This window comes from Sarcophilus harrisii, chromosome 3, assembly GCF_902635505.1.
Source record: "Sarcophilus harrisii chromosome 3, mSarHar1.11, whole genome shotgun sequence".
NCBI lineage: Eukaryota > Metazoa > Chordata > Mammalia > Dasyuromorphia > Dasyuridae > Sarcophilus > Sarcophilus harrisii.
Window position 1 is genome coordinate 310,596,482 of NC_045428.1, and position 25,522 is coordinate 310,622,003.

Sequence of the window (25,522 nt, forward strand, 5' to 3'; positions counted from 1 at the left end):
GGAATCTATGAAGTTGGTTGTTTTTATAACTATAACTATATATATATATATATATATATATATATATATGTATGTATACACGCTAAATATAGAATTACAAAGGAAATCATATATATGTATACATAGCAGTTTGTATATTTAAAAACAATATCCCAATAAGTTACATCAGCTTCTACAGACTGTCAAAAGTACATATTCCCCCAATACACAAAATTCCCCCAACTTTTTCTGTTTCCCTAAATCTTTTCCATATTATATTTCTATATACTTATGTTTAACTGACTACAAATAACAGGAGCTTCTTCTTTTGACCCTTTAATATAGAGCTGGATTATATTAAATCACAATTTGCCCTATAATGATTGAAGCAGGCACAGATAAAATAGTCATATAGAATTATTCTTGTTTGTCCTTTGTTTTCAAATAGGACCAATGATATCATGGGTGATGTCTTACTTTGTGAATTAATCGGACTTAAGTGAGGCAGAGTTGCACAGTCATCAGCCTTCCTTTCTCAGAGAATCATCAAAGTTCAGTAATAAGACAAAAGTCCAAGATGCAGTGGATGACTTGAACATCTTTGATGATCAAGTTCTAAGCATTCCACAGCATCAGCTTCAGGCATCTTCATGACCATTGGAACAAATTCTGCCAAGGGATGCCTTATGTTTGAAATAGATAACCCTCTAACTCACCAATGGTTCTGCCGACTCTAGGTTACCCTTAACATGATTAGCCCACCTGGGACTTACTGGGATACAGCTGTTACACATGCTTGTGGCTTCTTGGAACCACAAGGGAGAATTGAGTGTCAGGTAGACACTAATGATGGATGAGCAGCTCTGAAATTAGTTTAGGAAGCCTTCAGATCAGAGATGCTAGTCCGCCTTAAAAACCCTATACATCCTATATAATCATAAAGAATAACATATAGAATAAAGCATGTTTATATAAGCAAGGGAAAAATTAGTCCTTATTTAGGTAATTTTTAATCAAGAATTTCCTTGGTCTCTAGCTTTTTACTACTTCACTTTAAGCTGCTCTCTCCTATCAGAGTCACTCTTCTGGCAATGGTAGTGATAAGAACAAATGAGAATCTTTAACAAACTAATAAAAATATTTATAGATAGAAGGCTACTTGTGATCAATCTTTTAAATAGCCTTCAATTTATTTTATACTAACATCTATATCAGGAAGAATAATTAGGAAATCTTTGAACTGTGGTTCCATTGAGATTTCTATTTTCACTAATGAATTATCTAGGTATCAGTTTTAGTACAACCCTATATCTGGATTAAAGATGACTGAATGTTTATAGGAGAGTTAGGAATGAAATATAAAACCTATGAAGTAAATATATAACTGTGACAATGCAAATACAATTTCATTGATAAATAAATATAGGGATATTTAGCAAATGTGATTTCATAAAGAATATATCATGCTACATTAATCTCATTTTTTTCCTGAGGTCACTAAAGTAGCAGACTGGGCAGGGTGGGAGAGGGTTAGGGATGCACTACAGATATAGTTTAACTAGATTTTTTAATTTTATTTTTTATTATAGCTTTTTCTATACAAAGCATATACATGGGTAATTTTTCAACATTAACCATTGCAAAAACTTCTGTTTCAACTTTTCCCCTCCTTCCCTCCACCCACTCCCTTAGATGGCAGGTAGTCCCACACATGTTAAATAAGTTAAAGTATATGCTTAACTAGATTTTAACAAAGCATCTTATAAAATCTTCCTTGTTATTCTTGTGAACAAAATAGAGAGGCATAAATAGAATGGCAATACACTTAGGGTAATTTCTTACTAATTGAATGGCTAAACCAAAAGGTCCTTAATGGTCCACTATATATTTGAAACAAGCTCACTGTTGTTGTGTCTACAAAATTTTTGCTTGGACCTAAGTTATTTAAATTTTTAACAATGTCTTAGATAAAAATCATAGTTTCCATGTGCATCAAATATTCAGATGACAGAAAAATAGGGAGATGTAGTTTTATAGACTATATACTTAGGATCCAAAAAGCACATGGTAGATTGAAACATTTTAGCTGAAATTAATAGCTTGGGATAGGGGGAAGGAGGTGTGTGTTTTATAAATACAAATATATTAGTTAATTATACCATATGGAAGCAAAAAAAAAGGTATTGTGATCTAAGATTCAGTAAAAGAAGATTAGTATTAAAAGTAGGGAAGCTTTGTCTTGAACTTTGCCCTTGTCAAACCACATCTGAATCAGTCTAATACCATCCAGAAGTGAAATGTCTCAAGTTCATAAAATGGACTAACTGAAAAAACTAAACATGTTTCACCTAAAAAAGAAGACATTCAATGAGAATATAATAGCTGCATTCAAATATATGGAAAGTAATCATGTGGAAAAGAAGTTAGGATGTTCTGCTTGGTCCCAAAGGATAGAAATAGAAGCAATGGGTAGAAGATGCAGAGAGACAAATTTAGGCTGTATGACAGCAAACACTTTCTTAAAATCTGAGCTATCAAAAAGTGAAAAGAGTAGATTTAGCTTTATGAAGTCATAAAGCAAAGGCTAGGAAACCATGTGGCAGACATGTTGTAGGTAAGACCCTTGTTCACAAATAGGTTAGAATAAATAGTCTCTGTGGTCCTTCCAACTCTGAAATTAAGTAATGCTATGAGCAAAATCCCTTACTTAAAAAATAACTTGGGGAATAGAAATAAGAATAGTTTTATTGTTGGAACTTGATAAAAAATTTTTTGTTGCTATGGAAAGTAATCATTGGCCATAACTTACATAGTATTCAACCTTACTATAAAAGAGTTTATCTTAAAGAACTCAAATTTAAGGGACTGCTTCCATTTTTTAAAACTTCATAAATTGGCAGGTAAACCTTAAAAGTCAATAACTCAGACAACATTTATCAAATTCTTTTTGTGCGCCACACATTGTACTAAGCAGTAGGGATACAAGGACAAATAAGTTTATTATCTTCAAGTTGCTTCTTCCATTCAACACAATGAAGATAACTTTGAAGGCAGATAGAGTATCTCTAAAATGGAACTGGAAATGAAAGATATGAGAAAAACTCACCTGATTTTCAAGCTTCTCCTTCATCTCTTGTACTTCCTTTGCCTGTTTCTGTTGGTCTTCAGAGTCATCATCCCTCAGTGTTCCAAGGCAGGACTCTACAACAGTGTGGTTTTGTAATACTTGGAGTTTCTGAAGAAATTGATTCATATTTTAAACTAAAATCTCATGATAATAGTCTCACATCTTCTGCTATGTAAAGGGCATACACTGAAAAGCTCCTTTAACTTGGCATATCAAAAGATCTTCAAATCTTTAAATATCTTTATCACCCTGCAAAATTTTTATCTGTCATTCTTCCATTTATATGTGTGATAGTGAATGGCTTCAAGCAAAAAAATGCTGAAAGAGGACACAACCTGGGAGACAAAATAATTTTCTATTGGTATTTTTATTTCTCTGAAGTCTAAATTGCTTTAGACTCTAATGTTTTTCCATTATCTAAAAACTTTAAGTCCTATATCTTAAAATTAAAATTAAGAAATTGAAAAGCTGTTTTTACCTTTCTACATGTTTAAAATCTTCTTAAAAATTCAGTTAGTTGGTGATGTAATTTCCAATGGTTTTCTTTTTTAATTCTTTTCAAATCACATGTAAAAACAGCTAACTTTTTTTTTAATTTTGGATTTCAATTTCTTTACATTTCTTTTATTCCTTCTCATTGAGAAGGCAAGCAACTTAATATAGATAATACATGTATACTCATGCAAAACATATTGTGAAATTCAAAATTATTTTATGTTTGTAATAAAGTTAAGTTCAGAAAAAATTACTTATTAAAAATAAATTTAAGGCAATGAAATAAAAAAAATATTCCAAACTATAAGATGTAGCTATATAAAAATAATAGCTGATATTGAATTTGGAACCAGAGACTAATTGGGTCCAAATTTAGTCTGTTATATTATCAACCTGTATAACACAGTTTACCATGCTGTTTCTGAAATTGTCTAATGAAGAACTCTTCAGTGAATATACTAAGTCCTTTAATACCAATAACTAAATATGTAATGCACATAGACAGATGCCTAAAATTTATATTATAGATATGAAAGAACTAGTGCTTCTTTGACCTGAAAGAGACATGAATAGTGAGCTAAACCCTATAGTCCTTTAATACAAATGTATATAGTACACATACACAGATGCCTAAAATACACATTACAGATATGAAAGAGCTAGTGCAAAGAGAGAAACTGAAGAAATGAGTGGGAGAGAATGGCTGCCAAAATAAGATTCTAGGATGTTGTGTTGGACTGAAACCAAGGATAGAAAGACCTATCGTGAATAGCAAGAATGTCAATAAATTCAGAACCAAAACAGGAATAGAAATGATTAAAAAGAACAAATAGAGAATTTCATTTGCAGAAAATGTAAAATCTTTTGTAGGAACAAAAACAATGTAACTAGAATTCGGTTGAAAAGCGTCTACCAGGAGGAAAAAATCTTTACATCAAATATCTCTGAAAAAATCTGATATCCAAGATAGACATGGAATTAACACAAAGGTATCAATGGCATTACTTAATAAATAAATGGTCAAATGACATGTTATAAACAGTTTTCAAAAATAACAAACTGTCAGCAATCATGAAAGACATTTAAATCGCTAAAAAGAGAAAAGCAAATTAACACTCTCATGATTTACCTCACATTTATGAAGTTGGCAAAAATTATAAAATGTAGAGGATGTCTAAAAAACAGGCATATCAGTAAACTAATGTTCTGGAAGACAATTTGGAATTATAAGAGAAAAGTAACTAAATTATTTCTATCCTTTGATTCAGAGATCTCAATGTAGAACATATATTCCATAAGATTTACACAAAAAATATTCACAATAGCACTTTTTTGTTAGCAAAGAACTGGAAACAAACTGAGTACTCATGAGTAGGGAAATGACAGAAAAAAAACATGATATATTAATATAATGGAACATTATTAGACCATAAAATGATGAATATGAATAATTCATGGAAAAATGTTAATGTGAAATAAAATAAGCAAAAACAGAAAAGCATGACTACAATAGTGTGAATGGAGGGAGGGACTGGAATAAGCATTTATATAGCATTATTCAAAGCTCTTTACTTATATCATCTCATTTTATCCTCAGAAAAACCCCATGTTACAGATATAAAAACTGAGGCAGACAGAGGAAGCTGACTTGTCCAGGGCCACATAGCTATTATGTCTGAGACTGGATTTGAATTCAGGTCTTCTTAACTCCAGACCCAGAATTCTATCTATAGCACCAGAATGAAGATATTTTGTAAATTATAATGACCTATCACAGCCATAGTAAAGAGATGAGGAAATGAAAGGAGATAGGGAGAACTATGGATTCAGAATATTACAGACGTAATTTTCTTTCTTACAAGAAAAGGTTTATGAGGAATTGGAGGGGAGAAGGGTGCAGAAATATAAAGAGGAAAAAATAAGCAGAAATGACTGTGATGTAAAAATACATGAAATCAATAAAACTTTTTAAATGGAAGTATCCTGATCTAGAAATGCATTTTTGAACTACAAATTCATTGCCAAGACAACAGCCTTATGCTACTCTTACGATAAATAGGACAAACAGCCCCTGTTTTCACCCACTTCACCTTCTAATGGCAGATGATGCAATGTGTAACCAAGTATTGAATCCCTTTTAGATAGATAGATAGATAGATAATATAGATATAGATCTCTGTATCTATAGGTATAGATATAGATATTGAGAGTGAGAAAGAGAATATGCAAAACATGGCTTTTCTAAAAATATTTTAAAATGTGAATTAATTTAAATGACATCACTCAATACCTATTCCTCTGTAGAGTAGATCCTGACACTCTACTAACGGCAGATTACATTTATATGAGCTATAATACTGCTGTGAGGAAAAGGTGAAACATGTAGCCAAATGAAAGTGTGTAAATTTTTTTAAGTAACTTACTTCTTCTAGCATAGAGTTCTGACTAGCAACACTCTTGAATTCATTTAGAAGCAATTGCTTCAAATTATCTATTTCCTGGTAAAGCTTCATCCTTTCTTCTTCTTTCCATCTGTCAAATTCCCTTTTTGCCTCTGTTTCCCTCAAGCGAATATTTTCTGCTTCCTGAAAAGACAAGCAAGAAAAATACAAAAAAAATTTCAGTTTGATTTCTAAAACAGTCATTGATCCAAAATGTATCCAAATAGCAGTTTAGCAGCTATGGAGATACACAAGAGAACTCTCTATCATACAGCATTGTAGGATCCTTAGAAGCTCCGGAAGTACATTCACACATATACAACTTGTTAAGACATTCCTTGAGGGCAGAGTAGACCATTATTCTACTCTTTTTGTATTTTTTGCTAATAGTATATTCTCACTCAATAGATGCTCCAATAGGCACACTTCATGTGAACAAATGATACAAAAAAGGCTAAAAATAATTTGAGTTTAAGTACAATTTGGTGAGTAAAGGACTTTAAGTTACTCTATGTGTGTGATTCACTTCATCTATGCAGGCCTGACAAAATCATCCAAATCTCTTTTCCAGATCATCTAAAATTATTTTTGAAATCAAGAATTGGAAGGCTTTCTTCCTCAGTAAAATAGAATTAAAATATCTGTAGCATTGCAGATTATACTATCTGTAGCATGGTAATCCTCATGAGGATGTTATAATAATCAAATAAGACAGTGTCTATACAACACTTTGCAAACTTTACGGGACTATATAAAAATCACTTCTTATTATCCTGCCCTAAGAGGGCTTACAATCTAGTAAGAGGACACCATTTATTCACAAATGTCTATTATACCAAATAGAATATGATATACACACCAAAAAAAGAACAGCTTTGGTCCTCAAGCTGGAAAAGTCATCCAGAATTGTTCCTAATTTGCTGTATAGCTATAATCTATGTCCGTGGGGAACTCTGCAGCCCCAAATTCAGTCATTCTCTTAACCTTCTTTATCCCGCTCTTTCCATGTTCCCACCTGGAGCTGCCGTTGCTTCTCCATCTCTCTCTCAGCCTCCAGCTGCAACTGGGTCCTCTTCAGCTTTTCCCTCAGTTCTTCTATTCCATCTTCCATGTCTTGCATTTGTTGCTTTTGTTTTTCTGTCAAGGCCATCCAAACAAAGGTGTTCCAAGCTTAATCAGTGATTTAGGATTGTCTACACTAGGAATGTGTGTGTCTGAGGGATTAAATAGATTTATAAGCATCCTATCATGCTCATTATCCCTTAAATTCACAAGACATGCCTTTTAGACAAATATCCTTAACTTTTTGTGTCATGGATCCCATTGATAGTCTGGTAAAGCCAAAGGACCCTTTCTCAAAATAATATTCTCAAGTGGACGAAATGAAATACATAGGATTACCAAAGAAACCAATTGTACTAAAATATAGTTATCAAAATTTTAAAAATAAATAAAATAAAACAAGTTCACAGGTTCTAGAATAAGAATCCTTGCTTTAGAAGATAGTTAGATATTCATAGGACTGATGTATATAATTAATTTTTCTGCCAACAAATGACAGTGATACAAACCACATTTGAACAGACAGGATCATTTTAAAAGATAGTTAGCCAAGAACTTCTCCTTGAAAATCCTGTTGTAATGTTTTTTCCTGATGTGAAAGTGGATATGGAAAGTTCAGAGGATATGCACAATATTTGGCACATTTTACCAATGCAGAAAAAATTCAGATAGAGTCCAGCAAGAGGCTGTGTATACATAATCAGATTAGCCAAACTAGATCCAAGGAGGCTCATCATTGGATGGTTTGCCACTAGGTTCTGAATTTTTTTCAGGCATAATTCATGAAGACCATCTACTGAGGCAAAGTAAAGGTTATAATCTGTCTTGTTGAAGGGAATAACCGTATCAGTAAATTAGACTCATCATGGAGCAGTAGAATATCTAGATCGTGGCTCTGGAATAAAATGACAGATTAAACCCTGCCTCTGCTGTTCATTCCCTGTGTGACCTTTCTGTTTCCTCCTCTGAAAATAAAAGTACTGGACTAGATGGCTTCTGAGGTTTCCTCCAGCTCCAAATATATGATGATTATTATGAAATACTATATTCTTGAAATACCAAAATATTGAGACATATAAGAGGTTTTCTGGTAGTATAAAATGCCATTATCAGTACAAAATAGTTTTAATTTAAATCCTGTAAATTAACTCCATGTACCATAGAATTTTTTTATCCCAATCCCTCTTTCTACAATATTTTGGATTCTCAATATAGAATTCCATTTAATTATTAGACCTTTGGGAAAGGATCTTCTAATTAGTGAATAATAAATAAATCACCTTAATTTTATAAAAAATCAAAATCTCCACAAACACTTAATTCTCAAGTCATAGAAGTGGCAAAAATTGGGAGGGGAGTTTGTCTTTCTTCATATCCATAGAACTTCGCACAGTCCCAGGTACATGATAGGTATTTAATAAATGTTCATTGGCTGAGTTATTATTCTCATTTTAAACCTAAAGTTGTACCCTAAACACCTCTCAATCAAAATATAATATTTCTATATTTTAACTTGCCCTTCAAAACAGCCTCTTCATGCTAATTTCACAGAATTATTCTGGGAATCTGCTGAGATCTCTTGAGAAAGCATCATAGAACTACAATGATTCTTCTTCCTTATCAATTAATTAATCACCTGTCAAGCACTGGGAATACAAAAACAGAAGAAAAATAGTCCTTACACTCAAGGAGCTAATATTCTACTGGAAGGAGGTGGACAACTTATAGAAAAATAAATATAGGATTATACAAAATATATGTATGCAAGGTAATTTGAAAGACAATTAATAATTAACAACTTGGGCATTGATTCTCACAAGATTTTGTCATGGCTTAATTTCCTTATGTGTTCCTCAAATTATCAGGAACTCAAATTAATCAGTGATTTAGGATTGTCTACACTAGGAATGTGTATGTGCAAGTATAACTTGCAATTACATGCTCATGCAATGATCTCTTGGAAATGCTATTTAAGTACTACTCACATTTGTCTCTTGCCTTTTCCTTGGTATACCAAGGTATACTCCTTGGTATAAAGAATAATGCTGTACTATCAGCAAAAATAATTTAAGATTCACTTAACTACAGCAAATCAGGAAATTGCTCTTGAAGGACATAGCCCTTGAGGAGTCTTGCAGTGTGACCACTCTCTTCACTAATACAGATTGCAACTCTTCCAAACTTAGTAGATTGATCACAAGTTCATAGGCTCAGAGTTGGACAAGACCCCCAGAAATCATTTAGTCCAAGTCCCTCATAGATGTATCACCTAAAGCACAGAAAGGAAAATTTACTTGTCCAAGGTCATACAAGTGGTAAGTAGCTGAGTTAGGATTGAAACTAGGACTTGAATTTTAATTCACTTTCTACCGTAAAAAGACTATTTTCATGAGGATCCTTTACCTAATGACCAACTTGAATTTTAATTCACTTTCTACCGTAAAAAGACTATTTTCATGAGGATCCTTTACCTAATGACCAACCTTTGAGTAATGGGACTGTTCATTAGGCTAGTCCTTGGGACACAGACACACTGTCCATTACTAGACTTATACTTGAAGCTTTTTCACCTTTGCAGGATCTGTCATGTGAGCTTCTCCTGGCAAAGCCTTAAAGAACTCAGGATCAACATGCAAAGGTGAGTGATCAAAGTATGATGTTGATGGAAAATTTTGTTATATAAATAACAGTAATCAAATATTTAGATTTGGTTCTGGCAACTTCAAAAAGAAAAAAAGAAAAAGAAAAAATTTTAAGATCTTATGGTCTCATCTGAATGGTTCCATAGTACATTATGGGATAAATGTGAAGATAAATAAGACACTATTTAATTAACTGTTCTTTGCTCCTAACCAACTCATCATATGACTGGGAAAGAATAATTATAGTAATACTTTATAAAATAATGTAAAAAAATAATAATACCTAACATTATTATAATATTTGCAAAGTATTTTTCACATATTATATGTATTTGTATAGAAGAGAGGAACATAATTTCAAATCTTTTACATTAATAGAAGATTTTTTTAAAAGGAAAAGGGGAGATATTTTCCTATCCTGTAAGGCTAAACTAGATAAGCCATAGGAGTATTTCCACCGCTGACATTCTTTAGTGCTATGACTCTATTCCTGGAAGGGTATTTTTTCAAAGAAGAAAGGGACTTCCATAGCAAAAGAAAAAAAGAAAATTCCTAAAGTAACCAATTCTCTCAATATTCAGAAAAAAAACTAAAAAATGCCTGAGGGCAATTTGGGTGTCTTCCAGGAGCTTTTCTTTTAATCAAACCTTCTTGCCACAATTTTAAATCTTTCCTTATTGTATGGTTCCTTCTCTTCTCACTTCAAACATGCCAGATTTCCCTCATCCTATAAAAAAGTATTTTACTCTTATCACTCCCCAATGCTTTCATTCCATGTCTCTCTCCTCCCTTTCATAACCAAACTTCTAAGTAGGGGTAAATGGAAAAGGAGACTGCCTATAATGCTTCCATTTTCTTATTGCCCATTCATTTCTCAAATTCTTACTTGTCCCAACTACTCCCCCATACCTGCTTATCTCTAAGTTCATAGATGGTCTATTTATTGCTAAAAGTCTTTCCAAGGTCACTAATTATCTTTTTATTACCAAATCCAATGGCCTTTTCTCAGTTGCCCTTCTTGTCTTCTCTGCAGCATGTGTCACAGGCGGACTACCTCCCCTTTCAGAATATTATCTATTCTTTTGGCTTTCATGAAACTGCTGGTGGGGTCCTCTATCTACTTATCAGATCCATATTTTTCAGTCTTAAAGCCTTTGCAGGATTATCACCTTATGTCACCAACTATCTTTTGGTCATTTCCTCCTAGATGACTATAGGGATCTTGAACTCAAAATCCAAAACAAAGCATAACTTCTTCTAACTTCCCTAATTCTATCAAAGGCATATCATTGGCTTATAACCTCAGAGTCAACCTCAGTTCTTCCCTCTGTCTCACCATTCAAAAGGGAAGAGAAGGGAAGGGAATGAGTAAATATAAGTTGCCGAGTCTTATTGAATCTACCTCCTCAAAATTTCTTCCATCACTTGCTCTCTATTCCTATCATAACCACTTTGATCCAAGCACTCATCACCTCTTACCTGGACATTTCAATAATCTCCTAACTGGTCCTCCTACATTCATTTTCTTCCCTCTCCAATCTATCCTCCACATAGCTTTCCTATTGACATTCCTAAAGCACAGATCTGACCATCTCCTTCTTCTACTCAAGAAACTTCAGTGGTTCCCCATTTCCCTAGGATAAAATACAAATTCCTCCACTTAGCCCTTAAAACTCTTCACAATCTGACTCCACCCTATCTTTCCTATAGACTGATATGAGGCAACAAATAACCCCAAAATCCCACAAAATTGCTAATTGGACAATACTATTCCTCATCAAAGGAACTCAAAAGTGCTCCCACCCTGCTTATATTGTTCCTTTAATCCTATGTCCTCGGCATTTAGGTTCATGACTAGCACTAAATATATTTATGTTTATTTGTTTCTTGAGCACTGGACTTAGAATAAGGACATTTATATGTAAATTCTGACTCTGACTCTTAGCAGCTTATATTTATATAAACGTTTTCCTCACAACAACCCTTGGTATATGAAGGCCAATTTATTATTCTACTTTACAGACGATAAACAGAGGCCAAGAGACCCATCAAATATCATATAGGTTATAGATAGTGAACCTGGGACTTGAACTCAGATTCTTTAATTCTAAATCTAATATTCTTTCCATGACAACAAATAGTATCTTCAGGACATGTAGGTCATTTAATTTCTCTAACCCTCAGTTTTCTTATATTAATCCTTTACAGTAATATAAAAGCTAATTTTAATATTGTCTTTAAACTATCTTTCTATGTGTATATTGCATAGCTTTGATTATAAACTATGTATTATTCCTAGTTCCCTAACACCAAGGCCTAAACTTTGAAAGGATCAGTAAATGTTGCTCACCAGATTGCTTGACTTCAACATGTCTTCGCTGGATATGACCTTGAAGGTAAGAGTTGTTTATGAAAGCCTTGTCACACAAATGGCACTGCATATTAAAAAATAAGAAACATTAAAATAGATGATAAAAATAGTGACATATTTGGCATATCACTTTATAGTCACAATATAGTTTATGTATATGTATATATGTATATGTGTATGTATATATATATATATATATACATATATATATGGTTTTTTATTCTCATAACTACCCAAGAGGTAGGGTTTCACTTATCTTGTTTTACAGATGAATAAATTGAGTCAAGGGACTTCTTAAAAGCCATAGTTAATAAGTGGCTTTATTTCTTCTGGGCCTATGTCTGGTGATAATTTTTTTCTATCAAGGAGCTTAGGGTTCCTTTCCTACTCTAGAGTGCTCACCCCTACTTCTCACTCCTTTTCTCTTTTTTATTGCATAATGGATTCATAAACTTGACACCTTTCTTGTAAAAGGCTTCTGACACCTAATCTAGGATTTCCTTGAAGAATCCTTTTATCCTTTGGAAATAAACACCACACACTCCAATCATCCCTTTGCTATATGAATTGTGATCCATTTTCCAGTGATCTATTATAACAACTGGATTTTTTCTCTAGTATAGACCTGTCTTTAAGCCCCATACTAACTTTGTCCTTCTCCAACAATCTAAATTGGTACAAAATCTATAAGAGAGAACCCTTGAGCATGAAAAGAGGATTCTTTTTTTTCCCCACTGAAAATTTTTAATAGTCTGCCATATATAGACTTATTAAGATTATCTAAATATCACTTAAATTATAAAGTTGATATAAATGATTCTATAAAATGAATTCAAGTTACATATCATCAACCCCTACAGTCTAGTAATGGTCTCCAAAGCCTAACAGTATGAATACAATCAAACACATTTTTAAGATGACATAACTTAGATATTTAAATCAAGGTAACTAAAATCAGATTAAATACATTCATTCAAGTACAATAAACTTAACTTGAAAAGTTTTGCAACCATCAGTAAATAACAAAATTTTAGATACAATTTCACATGTTCTCATATACTTTCCAGTGTAGCTCCCAGAATAATAAAATATCTTTATGCACTCCATTTTATTTTATAAGCAAGTGCAATATATATTGTTTATGGAATATTTCATTTCATATTAAATGCTGAAACTGTGGAAGAGAGGAGTTTTATATTTTCCTTTATGTTGTTCTGGACAAAAATGACATTACCAACATGCTGGTAATAAGTCTGTCCATATATAATTGGTCTGATTCTCAGGAAACAGCCATGGGAGATGCTTTTCCAGCTTGGTAAAGATTACCTAAACTAACATCTACTACCAAAGTCTTTAAGAACTTAGCATGATATGGAGGGGAAAAAAAATGTTCACTGGCTCTGGAATCAGAGAATATAGTTCAGTTCCACCTTTGACATTTATTACCTATCTGATATTGAGTAAATCATGTTCATTTGTCTGTGTAAATGTAAAATGAGGGGATTAGACTAGAATGTCTTGGGGTTATTTCCTGCCTCTAGACTTAGGATCCTATAAATGATAAGATCACCTCCACAACCAAACCATTCAAGTTATCACTCATAAACCAAACCAAAAAACCCTCTACAACAGACAACACAACCAGATGAAGGACTTGGGACACTTAGCACTGCTCTTTCCTCATCCCCTTTCTGACTGCTCACCTTGTGATAGCTGTTGGCGCCAGCCTGTATCAGTAGCTGCTGCATGCTGAGCATCTTCTTTCTCCTCCGGCTCTCCTCTTTTACTCCCTTCAGTTCCTCTGCTTGTTTGCCCAGCTTCCGTTCAGTCTGTTCCTGCTGCTCCAGTGTAGACTGGAGTTTCTCCTCTAAAGAGACTATACTGGCACTCAGGTAATCCTGAGAGTGTAACAAATATTCAATGATGAGCTGGGCCATTTTGAGAACTTTGAGGAGTACAGGGTCCACGGGCTGCTGGCAATAGGCACATCTCTCTGAGTCCAGATTGCAATAAGTGACTCCAGTGATGTGGTCCTGTAAGGTGGTCACATCCAGCTCCTGAGCTACCCGATCCACATCGATAGCACTTAAGCGCCTCCAATCCACACTCTCCCTCCTGGGCTGGAATTTGAAAGCTGAGATCCCATACATATTTGAAAACATTCTCCTAAAATTGCCTTCATTGGCAAGATGGTCCATGGATGCTGATAAGCTTGGCATAAGGAATTTGTGATTTCTTAAGAAGGGCAACTCTAACAGGTAGAAGAGCTGGGGAAAAGTTAAGATAATGAAGTAAAATGTACTTATAAAGCTACTGTCTAAAAAGTAAGAACAAATTAAAATGATATCAAAATGTACTAATGTAAAAGTAACTAAATAGAGGGTTTTTTTATTATTATAGCTTTTTATCGACAGAACATATGCATGGGTAATTTTTCAACATTGACCCTAGCAAACACTTCTGTTCCAACTTTTCCCTTCCTTCCCTCCACCCTTCCCCTAGATGGCAAGCAGTCTCATGCATGTTAAACATGTTAAAGTTTTAAATAGAGGTTTAAGAAATGAAGAAGTTCTTAAAACTTAAAAGGGCCAATAAAATGAGAAAAAAAAAAGAAGAGGAACAAGAGAGGAAATAAAATGGATCATTTTAATTGAATAAAATTGAAAAGGTTTTGCATTAAAAAATCAATGAAATTAGAAGATAACTGAGAAAAACTGCAGCAAATTTTTCTGATCAAGTTCTGATATTACAAAATATATAGAAATTTGATAATATATATATATATACATACACATACATACAACACATACATGTATACACAACACACATACATACATTGATACGTGCATGTGAGTATATATATATGTATATATGCATATGGGTCTTTACCCAACAGATAAATGTTCAAAGACTATGAACAAGCAGTTCTCAAAAGAAGAAAGATAAATTATCAACAACTGTATGAAGAAAATGGTCCAAATAATTAATGCTTTTATAATATCAATTAAAACAATGCTAAGATTCTACCTCACAATCTTCAGGTTGGCAAACATGACAAAAAGGGGAAATGTCAGTTGTTGAGGGAAAACAGATATGTTAATGTAATAGAACTCTTACTTGGTTTAACCATTCTGGAAAATAGTTTGGAACCATGCCCAAAATATATAGTAAAATTGTGCATTACTTTTGAACCATAGATGCCAATAACATTGTTCAAATTATCATCTTTGAAACAACCTTAGAACATTGATTCCTGACGTCCAGTGTTGAAGCACCTACTAACAGAAAATTAGGTATCAAAAATATGTAATGGGACATATAATTCTGGGCATTCTATATATATGAATGTATAGATTTGTTTTGCTTAACTACCAGAGTTATGCTTTTCTTATCTTTTTTAATTAGTGGAAGGAAAATAAAGGTTTAGTGATGAAACAAGGAAGGAAGGAAGGATGTAAGGAAGGAATTACTTTTTAAAATGTATAGATTAGAACAGAAGGAAAGAAACATGCAAGACAACTTTGAAAATAATGTATTCAATTTATTACATACTTTAAAAAATATTGCGTCCTTCCCAACAGAATTGCAATTTCACATGCATTTCTCTTTGTTCTGATTGAGATATAGATGGATAGATAGACAGAAAGATAGAGACTCTCTCTCTTTTTTTGGTATTCATTAAATTCACTACAATTTTTTTTTCAGTTGATCAACCCAAAAAGTCACTCAACTGTGCATGCTCTTTGATCCAGCAATACCATTACTAGGTAAATAGAAAGATTTGAGAAGCACAGAAACAGACCAACACAGAGAGACAGTGATAGATGTCTCTATCTATATTAAGCAAGAGATAGAAAGAAAGTGAGAAAAACAGAGACAGAGACAGACAGAAACAGAGAAATCATCCATGTATATAGCAACACTTTTTTTTTCTCACAAAAGACTCAAAGTGGAGTGGGTACCCATAAATTAAGCAATGACTAAATTGTTATGTGTTGCATACTTGGTAAGAGAGGTAAGAATGAAAAGAGGTACACAGCCAGATTTGTGACAAATTATTCCCCAGTATATTCCCAGTGTCCCAAGGACACTGCCATGAGTTGGGAAAGTGGCAGAATACTATGACTTTCATATTGGCTCTAAGTTAGGTTTTTTGGACAATTAATTTGAAGGTCAGAATAAAAGTTAACAGCAGAAGCTTTCTATTTGTACCATGCAGAAAATGTGTCAGAAAGACACTGAGGAAGTTAGTAGGCACTAAGCAGAGTGGATTGGCAAATGTTAATGCTCGTCTTTGATAAGGTTAGCAAGCTAATTAAGGGCAATTAAGCTATCAGCAGACACAACCAATTAAGGACCAGAGTCCCTTACCAGATATCAATAGTTTCAGATGTTTCAGAACCAAGATTAAAAGCTTTGTGATTTTTAAACAGTCTATTCTAGAAAGTCACATTAAAAGATTATAAAAATTAATCAACAAACATGTATTAAACATATACTATGTGCCAGGCATTTTTATGCACCTGGGATACAAAAAGAGGTAAAACCCAATCCTGTCCTCAAGGAGTTTATAAACTAATAGAATAAATATAACAAATAAATATTTAGGGGAATAGTTTTTAAATTTTTTCTCCTAAGAATGCTTGGGTTTTTTTTGGTAGAACAGAAGCACTAATTCAAATGAAATCCCAGAGGGCATCATAAATAGGTACTCCTTCTAAACTATCCCCTAATGGTTACCAAGTCTCTGTTTGAAGACCTCCAGTGCTTGAAAATTCACTACCTCTTAAGGCAGCTCATTCCACTCTATGGTATCTCTATTTATTGACTTTATTTGATGAAGAAAAAATTTTCTCTGCAATTTATACCCATTGCTCCTAGTCTCATTTGTGAGTCAAAATAAATTTTTAATAAGACAGTCCATGAGACATCATAAGACATCAATTATCATGGTCCAACTAAGTCTTCCCTTCTCTAGGTAAATGTACCCAGATTAATCAACTTAACCTTGTAGAACAATGGTTTCCAATTTTCTCACCATGATGATGATGATAGCTCTTCACAGGACATATTTCAGTATGTCATTGGATTTCCTAAAATGTCTCACCTGGGACTGAATCTAATACTCTAACCATGTTCTAGTCAGGTCAGAGTGCCATAACAGCACTAGTTTCTCTCTCGTTTTGGACACTGTACTTCTATTAATTCAATGTAAGTTGATATTACATTTTCTGGTTGCCAGGTCACACTGTTGACTCCTGCTAAGTTTGTAGTCCACTAACTTTCTCAAGTCTTTTCACATGTATCAATTGGTGTCTAACATCACTCCCAAGATCCTACTCTTATGCAGTTGACTTTTTTTTTTTTATCCAAGTGTAAGATTTTTACAAGTCTCTTTTAAAATTGATCTTCTCAAACTTGACTTATTATTCTAACCTGTCACAATTCTTGTAGGATTTGCCTACAATCCATCGTGATAGCAATCTGCCTCAGATTCATGATAGAAAAAGATATAGTTAATCAAATTTGCCACTAAGTGCTTAAATTTAAAAGGTTAAATAGCATGCAACTAAAAACAGATCCATGCACTTTTTACTAGAGACCTCCCTTCTGGGTCAATTCCTCAAGATTGTTCATTTAACTGGTTTGGAATTACCCTGACTATATTTTCAGGTAGCTCATTTCTTTACATCCTCCCCATAAGATATCATAGTCCTACATTCATTCTATCACTTCCCTGTCTGATGTAGGAAAGTCTAATGATTCCTTCTATTATTCCACTCCTCCTCCTTCTACCTCTTTGCCTCATTACTATTGACAACCCCTAAGTCTCCATCTTTGGCTTCAAAGCAACCCTAGTTTCTCTATCCATTTTTCAATCAAGAATAGAATTCACTTGTATGTCTGACTTCCTTTTGGTTACAATCTTCATTTGTAAAATCAGAACTATTAATAAATAAGTAGTATTTAAATTAAGACAAATTGCAAACAGTTTCTTCCTTAGAAGCAGAGGAATCCTATGTGTGAGGTTAGCATGTGGCTTAATTTGACTCAATTATCAAAAGTATAAATGGGATTAATGTATAATAACCCCCAAAACATAGGATAAGGCCAAATTGTAGAGGTCTCTAAATGGCAAACATATACTTTTTTTTTTTAATCCTACAAGTAATAGAAGAGATGACACAAATGTTCATTCCAGGCTTTAAAAATCATCACTTTAGTAGAAATGGGAAAGAAGGATTGAAAAGAGTAAATGGATCAGGTTGATTGATTTACCTTCCTAGTTACTATTAACCCAATGCTACCTGCATATTAGCATGACAATTAGTATCAGTTCTCTGGTACATAGCCATTCCCTTGATGAACTTAACCACTTTTATAGGTTCAATTAACACTTCTATGTAAATGACTTCCAAATCCAGTTGATCTCCCTTCTAAGTCCCATCCCTAAATTTCTATCTGATGATTAAACACTTCCACTTGGGTATCCCATTATCATCTCATACTAAGAATTATTTGATCATATTGCCTCTCTGCTCAAAAACTTTCCCCATTGCCTACAAGATAAAGTTCAAAGTCCTAATTCTAATATTAGAGGCTCTCCACAATCTGACCCCCAACAGGTCCTTCTGCTCTAGCTTCCATTATTCCCTAACTCTTGTGTTCCCTCCAGAATGATCTATTCAATGCTTCTCAAATATATTACACCTATTTTGTTCATTCTCTTCGACCCAAATCCGAATTTTATTCAGCTATACCAAAGCATTTCCCAATCCTTGCATGAGTAAGGAAGCCATTTTGGTGGCTTTAATGAAATCTGATTTCTGTCTCCCAGCACAGAAACAACCCCCACCAATCTCATGTCATCTCAAGAAAAAAACCTATTTAAAAATAATTTCTCTCATGTTCCTACTTCATGAACGGCATTTTTAAAAATCACTGTGGCTTCAGCACTACATACCATGCTTGGGACAAAGCTGCAGTCTCCTATCAGTTGAGCCTCAGAAAGACCAAGACAACAACAAACCAGGCTGCAGAGCAACAGGATTGTTACTAAGTATTCAGCAGTGTCCACAGGTAACAGGACACCTGCATCCTGCATTGTAGAGAACCAGAGCTACCCAGACATTTCCAAGCATTCATTATTCATATTTTGCTCTTTGAATTTTTCCAGTGGCCACATTCAAGCTGATCACCGAACAGAATATCCTGACACACACACGTTATGTGATCTTTGGCAAGTACTTTATCCTCTCTGGGACTTAGTTTTCTCATCTATAATATTGGCTCTGCCATTCTTACTATCAAAGAAGACAATACATATATAATATGTTTGAGCATACATATATATGTGTATATATAAATAAATATATATGTGTGTATATAAATATGAGAAAGAGAGAGAGGGAATATACGTGTGTGTGTGTGTGAGAGAGAGAGAGAGAGAGAATGAGAGAGGGCATGAGTTCTCTTTAAATTATAAAGGCTCCATATATAAATAAATATATATGTGTGTATATAAATATGAGAAAGAGAGAGAGGGAATATACGTGTGTGTGTGTGTGTGTGTGAGAGAGAGAGAAAGAGAGAGAGAGAGAGAGAGAGAGAGAGAGAGAGAGAGAGAGAGAGAGAGAGAGAGAGAGAGAATGAGAGAGGGCATGAGTTCTCTTTAAATTATAAAGGCTCCTATAAATAATTTCTGCCTACACAAATGAGAGAAAGGTACAGAAGAAGATTTAGGTTGAGCGTAAGGGAAAATTTCCTCATGATTAGAGATTTCCCAAAATGGAATGAGAGATAGAAGGTTCCTTTTCATTAAAGATCTTCAAGAAATGGCTAAGATGACCACTTGTCAGGGGTTCTGTAGAAAGAATTCCTGTTTGAATATAGGTAAATAACCTCTTCTGAGATTTTGTTTGATAGTTTACCAAATACTTTCCACACAATAGCCCAATGAAAGACTTACTATCTTACTATCAAAGAAGACAATACCTATATAATATGTTTGAGCATTTAGGATAGTATTATCACCATTTTACAAATGAACAAACAGGCTAACGGACTTAGAGTTCCATGACTTAATAAAAGTCAGAGCTGAGATTCAAACCCCACTCTTCTTATTCCAAATCTAGCACACTCTCTATCACACCACTTTATCTGTCATTATTTCTATTTTTATTATTGTTGTTATAATTGCCTTTAGTAACAGAGACATAAAACTGGAAGTTAATAAGATTTCTATAATTTAGACCCAACTCAATATTTGAAAAAAATAAGAATAATGCAGTTGTCAAGAAAGAATTTGAATAGATAGTAATCATACAGTAAAATCTCACTGATTTAGACTTATTGCAGAGTAAAGGTAAGACAATTGGAATTAATGAAGATCCTGAATTAAATTTTACTTTAAAAGAATTATAGTATTATAAAAAAAATAGTGGACAAGCAAGGATCTCAGAGGTCCTAAAGATCTCAGGTAACACAGTAAAATAAGCCCAAAGGTAATAAGGCATAAGTCAATGATGACCTTATGAAATGTGCTTTAAGGAACAGTGACTGATACTTTATAATTAACATATTATTTACATAAATATTTTTTGCTAACAGTCTTTTTTTAAATGATATCTTTTTATTTACAAAATATATGCAAAGATAATTTTCAACATTCAAACTTGCAAAACCTTTCCTTTCTCCCTCCCTTTCCCTCACCTCTTCCCCTAAAAAGTAAGTAATTCAATATAGGTTAAACATGTGCAATTCTTCTATACCTATTTCCACAATTATCATGTACACACAAAAAAATCAGATCAAAAAGGGGAAATATGAGAAAAAAGCAATTTGCTAACTTTCTTTAAAGCAGATTATTGTCTCAGGTAGGTTAAATGTCTTTAGTGAACTTTTATTTCACAGATATCATCAAGCCCAGTCCTGAGGAGAAATCTTAGGTCCAAATTAATGTAGCATTACTATATCAGCAAGAGCTTAGCATTTGCTTTGGGGGGCTTTCAGAGCTCCATGCTGTCAGAAACATCATGACTGACTCCAAGAACAAGGAAAAACTGTCTAGACACTTGGTGAGCTGACATTCTTCTGGTCGTCATTCAGCAAGGCTGCTTTCTCATTGTCATTTGTAGAATAGGTAGCATAAATCTTGGGTATTTCTCACAATAAGGACATCTGGTTACCCTTCCAAAAAATAAACATCACTATAACTGAAACACTCATTTCCTAGTAGAGATACTCCAAGGATGCAGCACCATTATACAAGACCATAAGGGACAACAGAACACCTTTCAAATAGATACAATTACCTAGAAAACTTAAGATGAAGGAATGCTCCTTAGGTAGTTCCCTATCATCTCAAAACTCACCTCTGCTTTACCACATCTTGCGTTTTTGTGGCTTTTCTTGCAAGAACTGACAGAAGACAAAGCCAAATCTAACTGCTCCAGGTTACCTAGAAACCAAGCCACCAAGGAATAGAGAAGTCCTTCTCATTACTCAGGTTTCAGGTGCTTTCTCATTACCAGGCTCCCTTATCCACAGTCAAAAATAGAGAAATAACATAGAGATAAGTGAATTTCCCTGAAGCCTCCTTATCTGCTTTGTTTTTAGGAAAATCTGAATCTTTACAAAATATATTCAGATGTTTGAGCTTCTTCTGTGTAAGAAATGTTCCAACCCAAAACCAATTATCATTAAACAGCAAGGTCCAAATTAATTTCATTTTCATAGAGAAAATTATCTTCTGTATTACTATGCTCATGTTACCCTATGATCAAGTGTTATAGTTCATATTGTATTTTAAATAAAATTTCATTGGGTTGCCATAATCAAAGAAAGTATCACCAAGTAGCCAATCTACTGGTAAGGAAACATCTTATATTCAACTGGAACAGTCCATGAAAAGAAAAATAAGGGGAAAAAAAAGAAAGATAAGTTACTAGAACTTAGAAAATTTCTGAAGAGCAGTCTAGTATCATAGATAGAGATTTCAAAGCCATGAAATTCTGCCTCTGATATATATTGCCTGTGTGACACTGAGCAAATCGCCCATCCTCTCAGTGTCCCAGACTATTGCTGATCTTAATAGATAGAACTTCTTAGGAATTCCTTGTACCAACGAAATCACAAGTCTAATCCCTATCCTATTATTTTGTAATATGTCCCATTCTAACTGAAATGTTCGATGTCTCTGGCTTATAAATCAATTCCTAAAATTTCAATGAAAGTTCTTCATATTTTTTTGAAGAGTAAGATGAAGGCAAAGTGGTTATGAAAAAACATTTTTGAAGGTATTGGCTCAGAGGGGTATATCTTCAGTAAGCCTGCCTCAAATCTGCCACTTTGGACCCAAAAGAAAAATCTCATCATGGATATCATCCTAGAAAGTCTCTAGTTTTTCCATGGAGAGTTCCCAAAGATTCCCACACCAGAGATATCCATGTGTGAGGGGGTTACTACACAAGAGTTGAAAGGGAAAAGTGTCAAGTGTTTGAAGATATTGACAATTGTGACAAGTTAATATAAGCTGTACAAAATAAAAAAAAGTGAAATAGAAAAGCCAGTCTTCTAAAAATCCATACAATAGATGCCAAAAGATTCATGATCCTTATTACATGAATGCACAAAGGATTTGCTTTATGCAAGGTGATTGAGGAAAGTCAAATTATAATAGCATTTATACATTAAAGTTTTCTTTTTTTTCTTTTTTTTTTTCATTTTTTCATTTTTTTTTGTTTTAATAGCCTTTTATTTACAGATTATATGTATGGGTAACTTTACAGCATTGACAATTGCCAAACCTCTTGTTCCAATTTTTCCCCTCTTTCCCCCCACCCCCTCCCCCAGATGGCAGGATGACCAGTAGATGTTAAATATATTAAAATATAAATTAGACACACATGCATTAAAGTTTTCAAAGCACTTTAAAGAATCATCTCATTTGATCCCCACAACAATCCTAGGAGGTAATAGCTATTGTTAAATTTTACTTAAAATACAACATGAACTTTACTTTTACAGATAGGAAATTGAGGCTGGAAGAGATTGGGACTTGACCAGGATCATATAGCTAATATTTGAGACAGGATTTTAATTCAGATCTTCCACACTCTAAGTCCATCACTATATTTACTATGCTTCTTAGACTAAATAGATTCCTGTAGACTGTCTTCCACCCAGACACAGGTTTGCTTTATATGCTTGTTAGCATAAAACAATGGAAGTTAAAAGCAAAAACTGAACCTTCAAAGGATTTTTAAGTATAAAGACCATAACACTGAAAAGGCTGTCTACTAAGATTTGCTTAAACTGCCTGTGCTCTTTTAAGTGTACCAGGTTCATTTAATATTTATTCAATACTTTTTTTTAATCAACCATTATGTGCAATGTGTGTTCTGCCAGGTGTTAAGAGAGATAGATACGTACACTGACCAGGTTTGGGCCCTGCTCCCAGAAAAACAAATTGTCTAGTAGGGATAGTCTTATAGTTCCAGATAGATTTTGTTGAAATTGTTGACTTCTGATGCTCTTTCTAAAACATTTCATTTTGTAGATCCCCCTTTCAAACAATTATAACTTCCTCCATGACCTCATCCTTACTAGGATGATAATACTTTTATTCATCCCTTTGGAGTCTTCGGGGTGACTAATTTTCCTTTATTCTTCTATGTGTTGCTGCTGCTTCCATGTCTAAATCTTCTGAGTCTGGGAAAATCTTCTGAATCTGGCTGACATGTCTCTAATAAAATTCCTTTGAAATATCATGTTTTCTACCTTTTATTTTTACTTTTTTTGTATTTAAATTTGTGTTTGACTAGGTAAAGGGGGTACCTCAATTGTTACCTACCCTTAATAACTTCATGAGTGCAGCCTCAGTCAATCTGAGACCTGGGAAAGACTTCAGCTTAAAAAAGACCAAGGTCTCCCATTGCATCCAGAGCATCTCCAGTCATCCTGATTTTTATCTGACCAGTGCACCCAGATGGCTCTGGAGGGGAAAGTGAGGCAGGGGACCTTGCCCAGCCTCCCTCCTGAAATCCATTTCACTTGTATTTCATGGCATCATTTCCCTGATATCATGGTCCACCTTCAGGAATGAAGGACAAACAACAGTTTTTATGTGACTGGTAAGAATGCACCTTAAATTGATGGATCAGTGAATTTGTTTACAATGTGATTTGTTGTTCAATCATGTCATTTGTGTCTGACTCTTTTAGACATCATTTGGAGTTTTCTTGGCAAAGTCCTGGAGTGGTTTGCCATTTCCTTCTTCTGCTCATTTTGTACATGCAGACACTGAGGCAAACAGGAGTAAGAGTCACACCGTACTAAGTACTTGAGGCTGGAAATGAATTCAGATCATCCTGACGCCAGGCCTGGCACTCTGTAAACAGTGCTACCTACCTTTCCCTTACAATGTAATATTTCTATTAAATACTATATTTTCAAATGAAAAAGAGGAATTAAAAGGAGAGTGGTATCCTTAATTTCCTCTAGATACATTACAACATGCATTTTCTCATAGAAAAAAAATGTTATGCCACAAATTGTTAGCCTAAATTATATCTGTAATAACAAGTACTCTTAGTTCTATGATCCTATTTTCCTAGCAGTTTTTGTCAAATAGCAAGTTCTTATCCCAAAAGCTGGGGTCTTTGGATTTGTCAAACACTAGATTACTATAGTCATTGATTATTTTGTCCTGTGAACCTAATCTATTCTACTGATCGACTACTCTATTTCTTAGCCAGTACCAAATGGTTTTGATGACCGCTGCTTTATAATATAGTTTTAGGTCTGGTACAGCTAGGTCACTTTCATTTGCATTTTTTCCACTAATTCCTTGAAAATCTTGACCTTTTGTTCTTCCAGATGCATCTTGTTACTATTTTTTCTAGAACTATAAAATAATTTCTTGGGAGTTTGATTGGTATGGCACTAAATAAGTAGATTAACTTAGGTAGTATTGTCATTTTTATTATATTTGCTCATCCTTTGGTTCTATGATCCTAAGACTTTGTGGGTTTCTGGAGAAATGGGCTGTTAGTTTCAAACAATCAAATTACAAAGGGATTTTTAAAAAATATATCCTGTTTGTAAATTGAAGATTTACTGTAATAGATTCATTTCCTCATTGTTTTAGAGATATAGACAAGTTATATAACCATCTTCCTCTAAGACTTTGAGAATTGATAAATTTCACAAAACTCTCACTAGTTTTACCTGAACATGTCTTCTTTGGATTAAATTTCCCTGTTTCTCAGTTTGTCTTGTCTTTGGTGAACAGAATTTTCATGAGAACAGGACTCATATCTCATTAATGGGTTCTCTAACATCGGATTCAGAGCAAACAGCATTGACAAGGCCTGGATTTTTTTTCCCATGGTATCACCATAGC

General features: G+C 33.8%; 1 protein-coding gene across 1 annotated transcript in view; it reads right to left on the reverse strand.

Annotated features, from left to right (window-relative positions):
* Positions 1 to 25,522, reverse strand: part of DZIP1L (DAZ interacting zinc finger protein 1 like) — a 57,999-nt gene that overhangs the window by 23,694 nt on the left and 8,783 nt on the right. The window contains exons 2-6 of the mRNA XM_031959797.1: positions 13,821 to 14,384; positions 12,097 to 12,181; positions 7,058 to 7,179; positions 6,025 to 6,186; positions 3,086 to 3,214 (exon numbers count right to left, since the gene is read on the reverse strand). Of these exons, the coding sequence (XP_031815657.1) occupies positions 3,086 to 3,214; positions 6,025 to 6,186; positions 7,058 to 7,179; positions 12,097 to 12,181; positions 13,821 to 14,384 (1,062 nt within the window). The remainder of the gene's footprint in view (positions 1 to 3,085; positions 3,215 to 6,024; positions 6,187 to 7,057; positions 7,180 to 12,096; positions 12,182 to 13,820; positions 14,385 to 25,522) is intronic.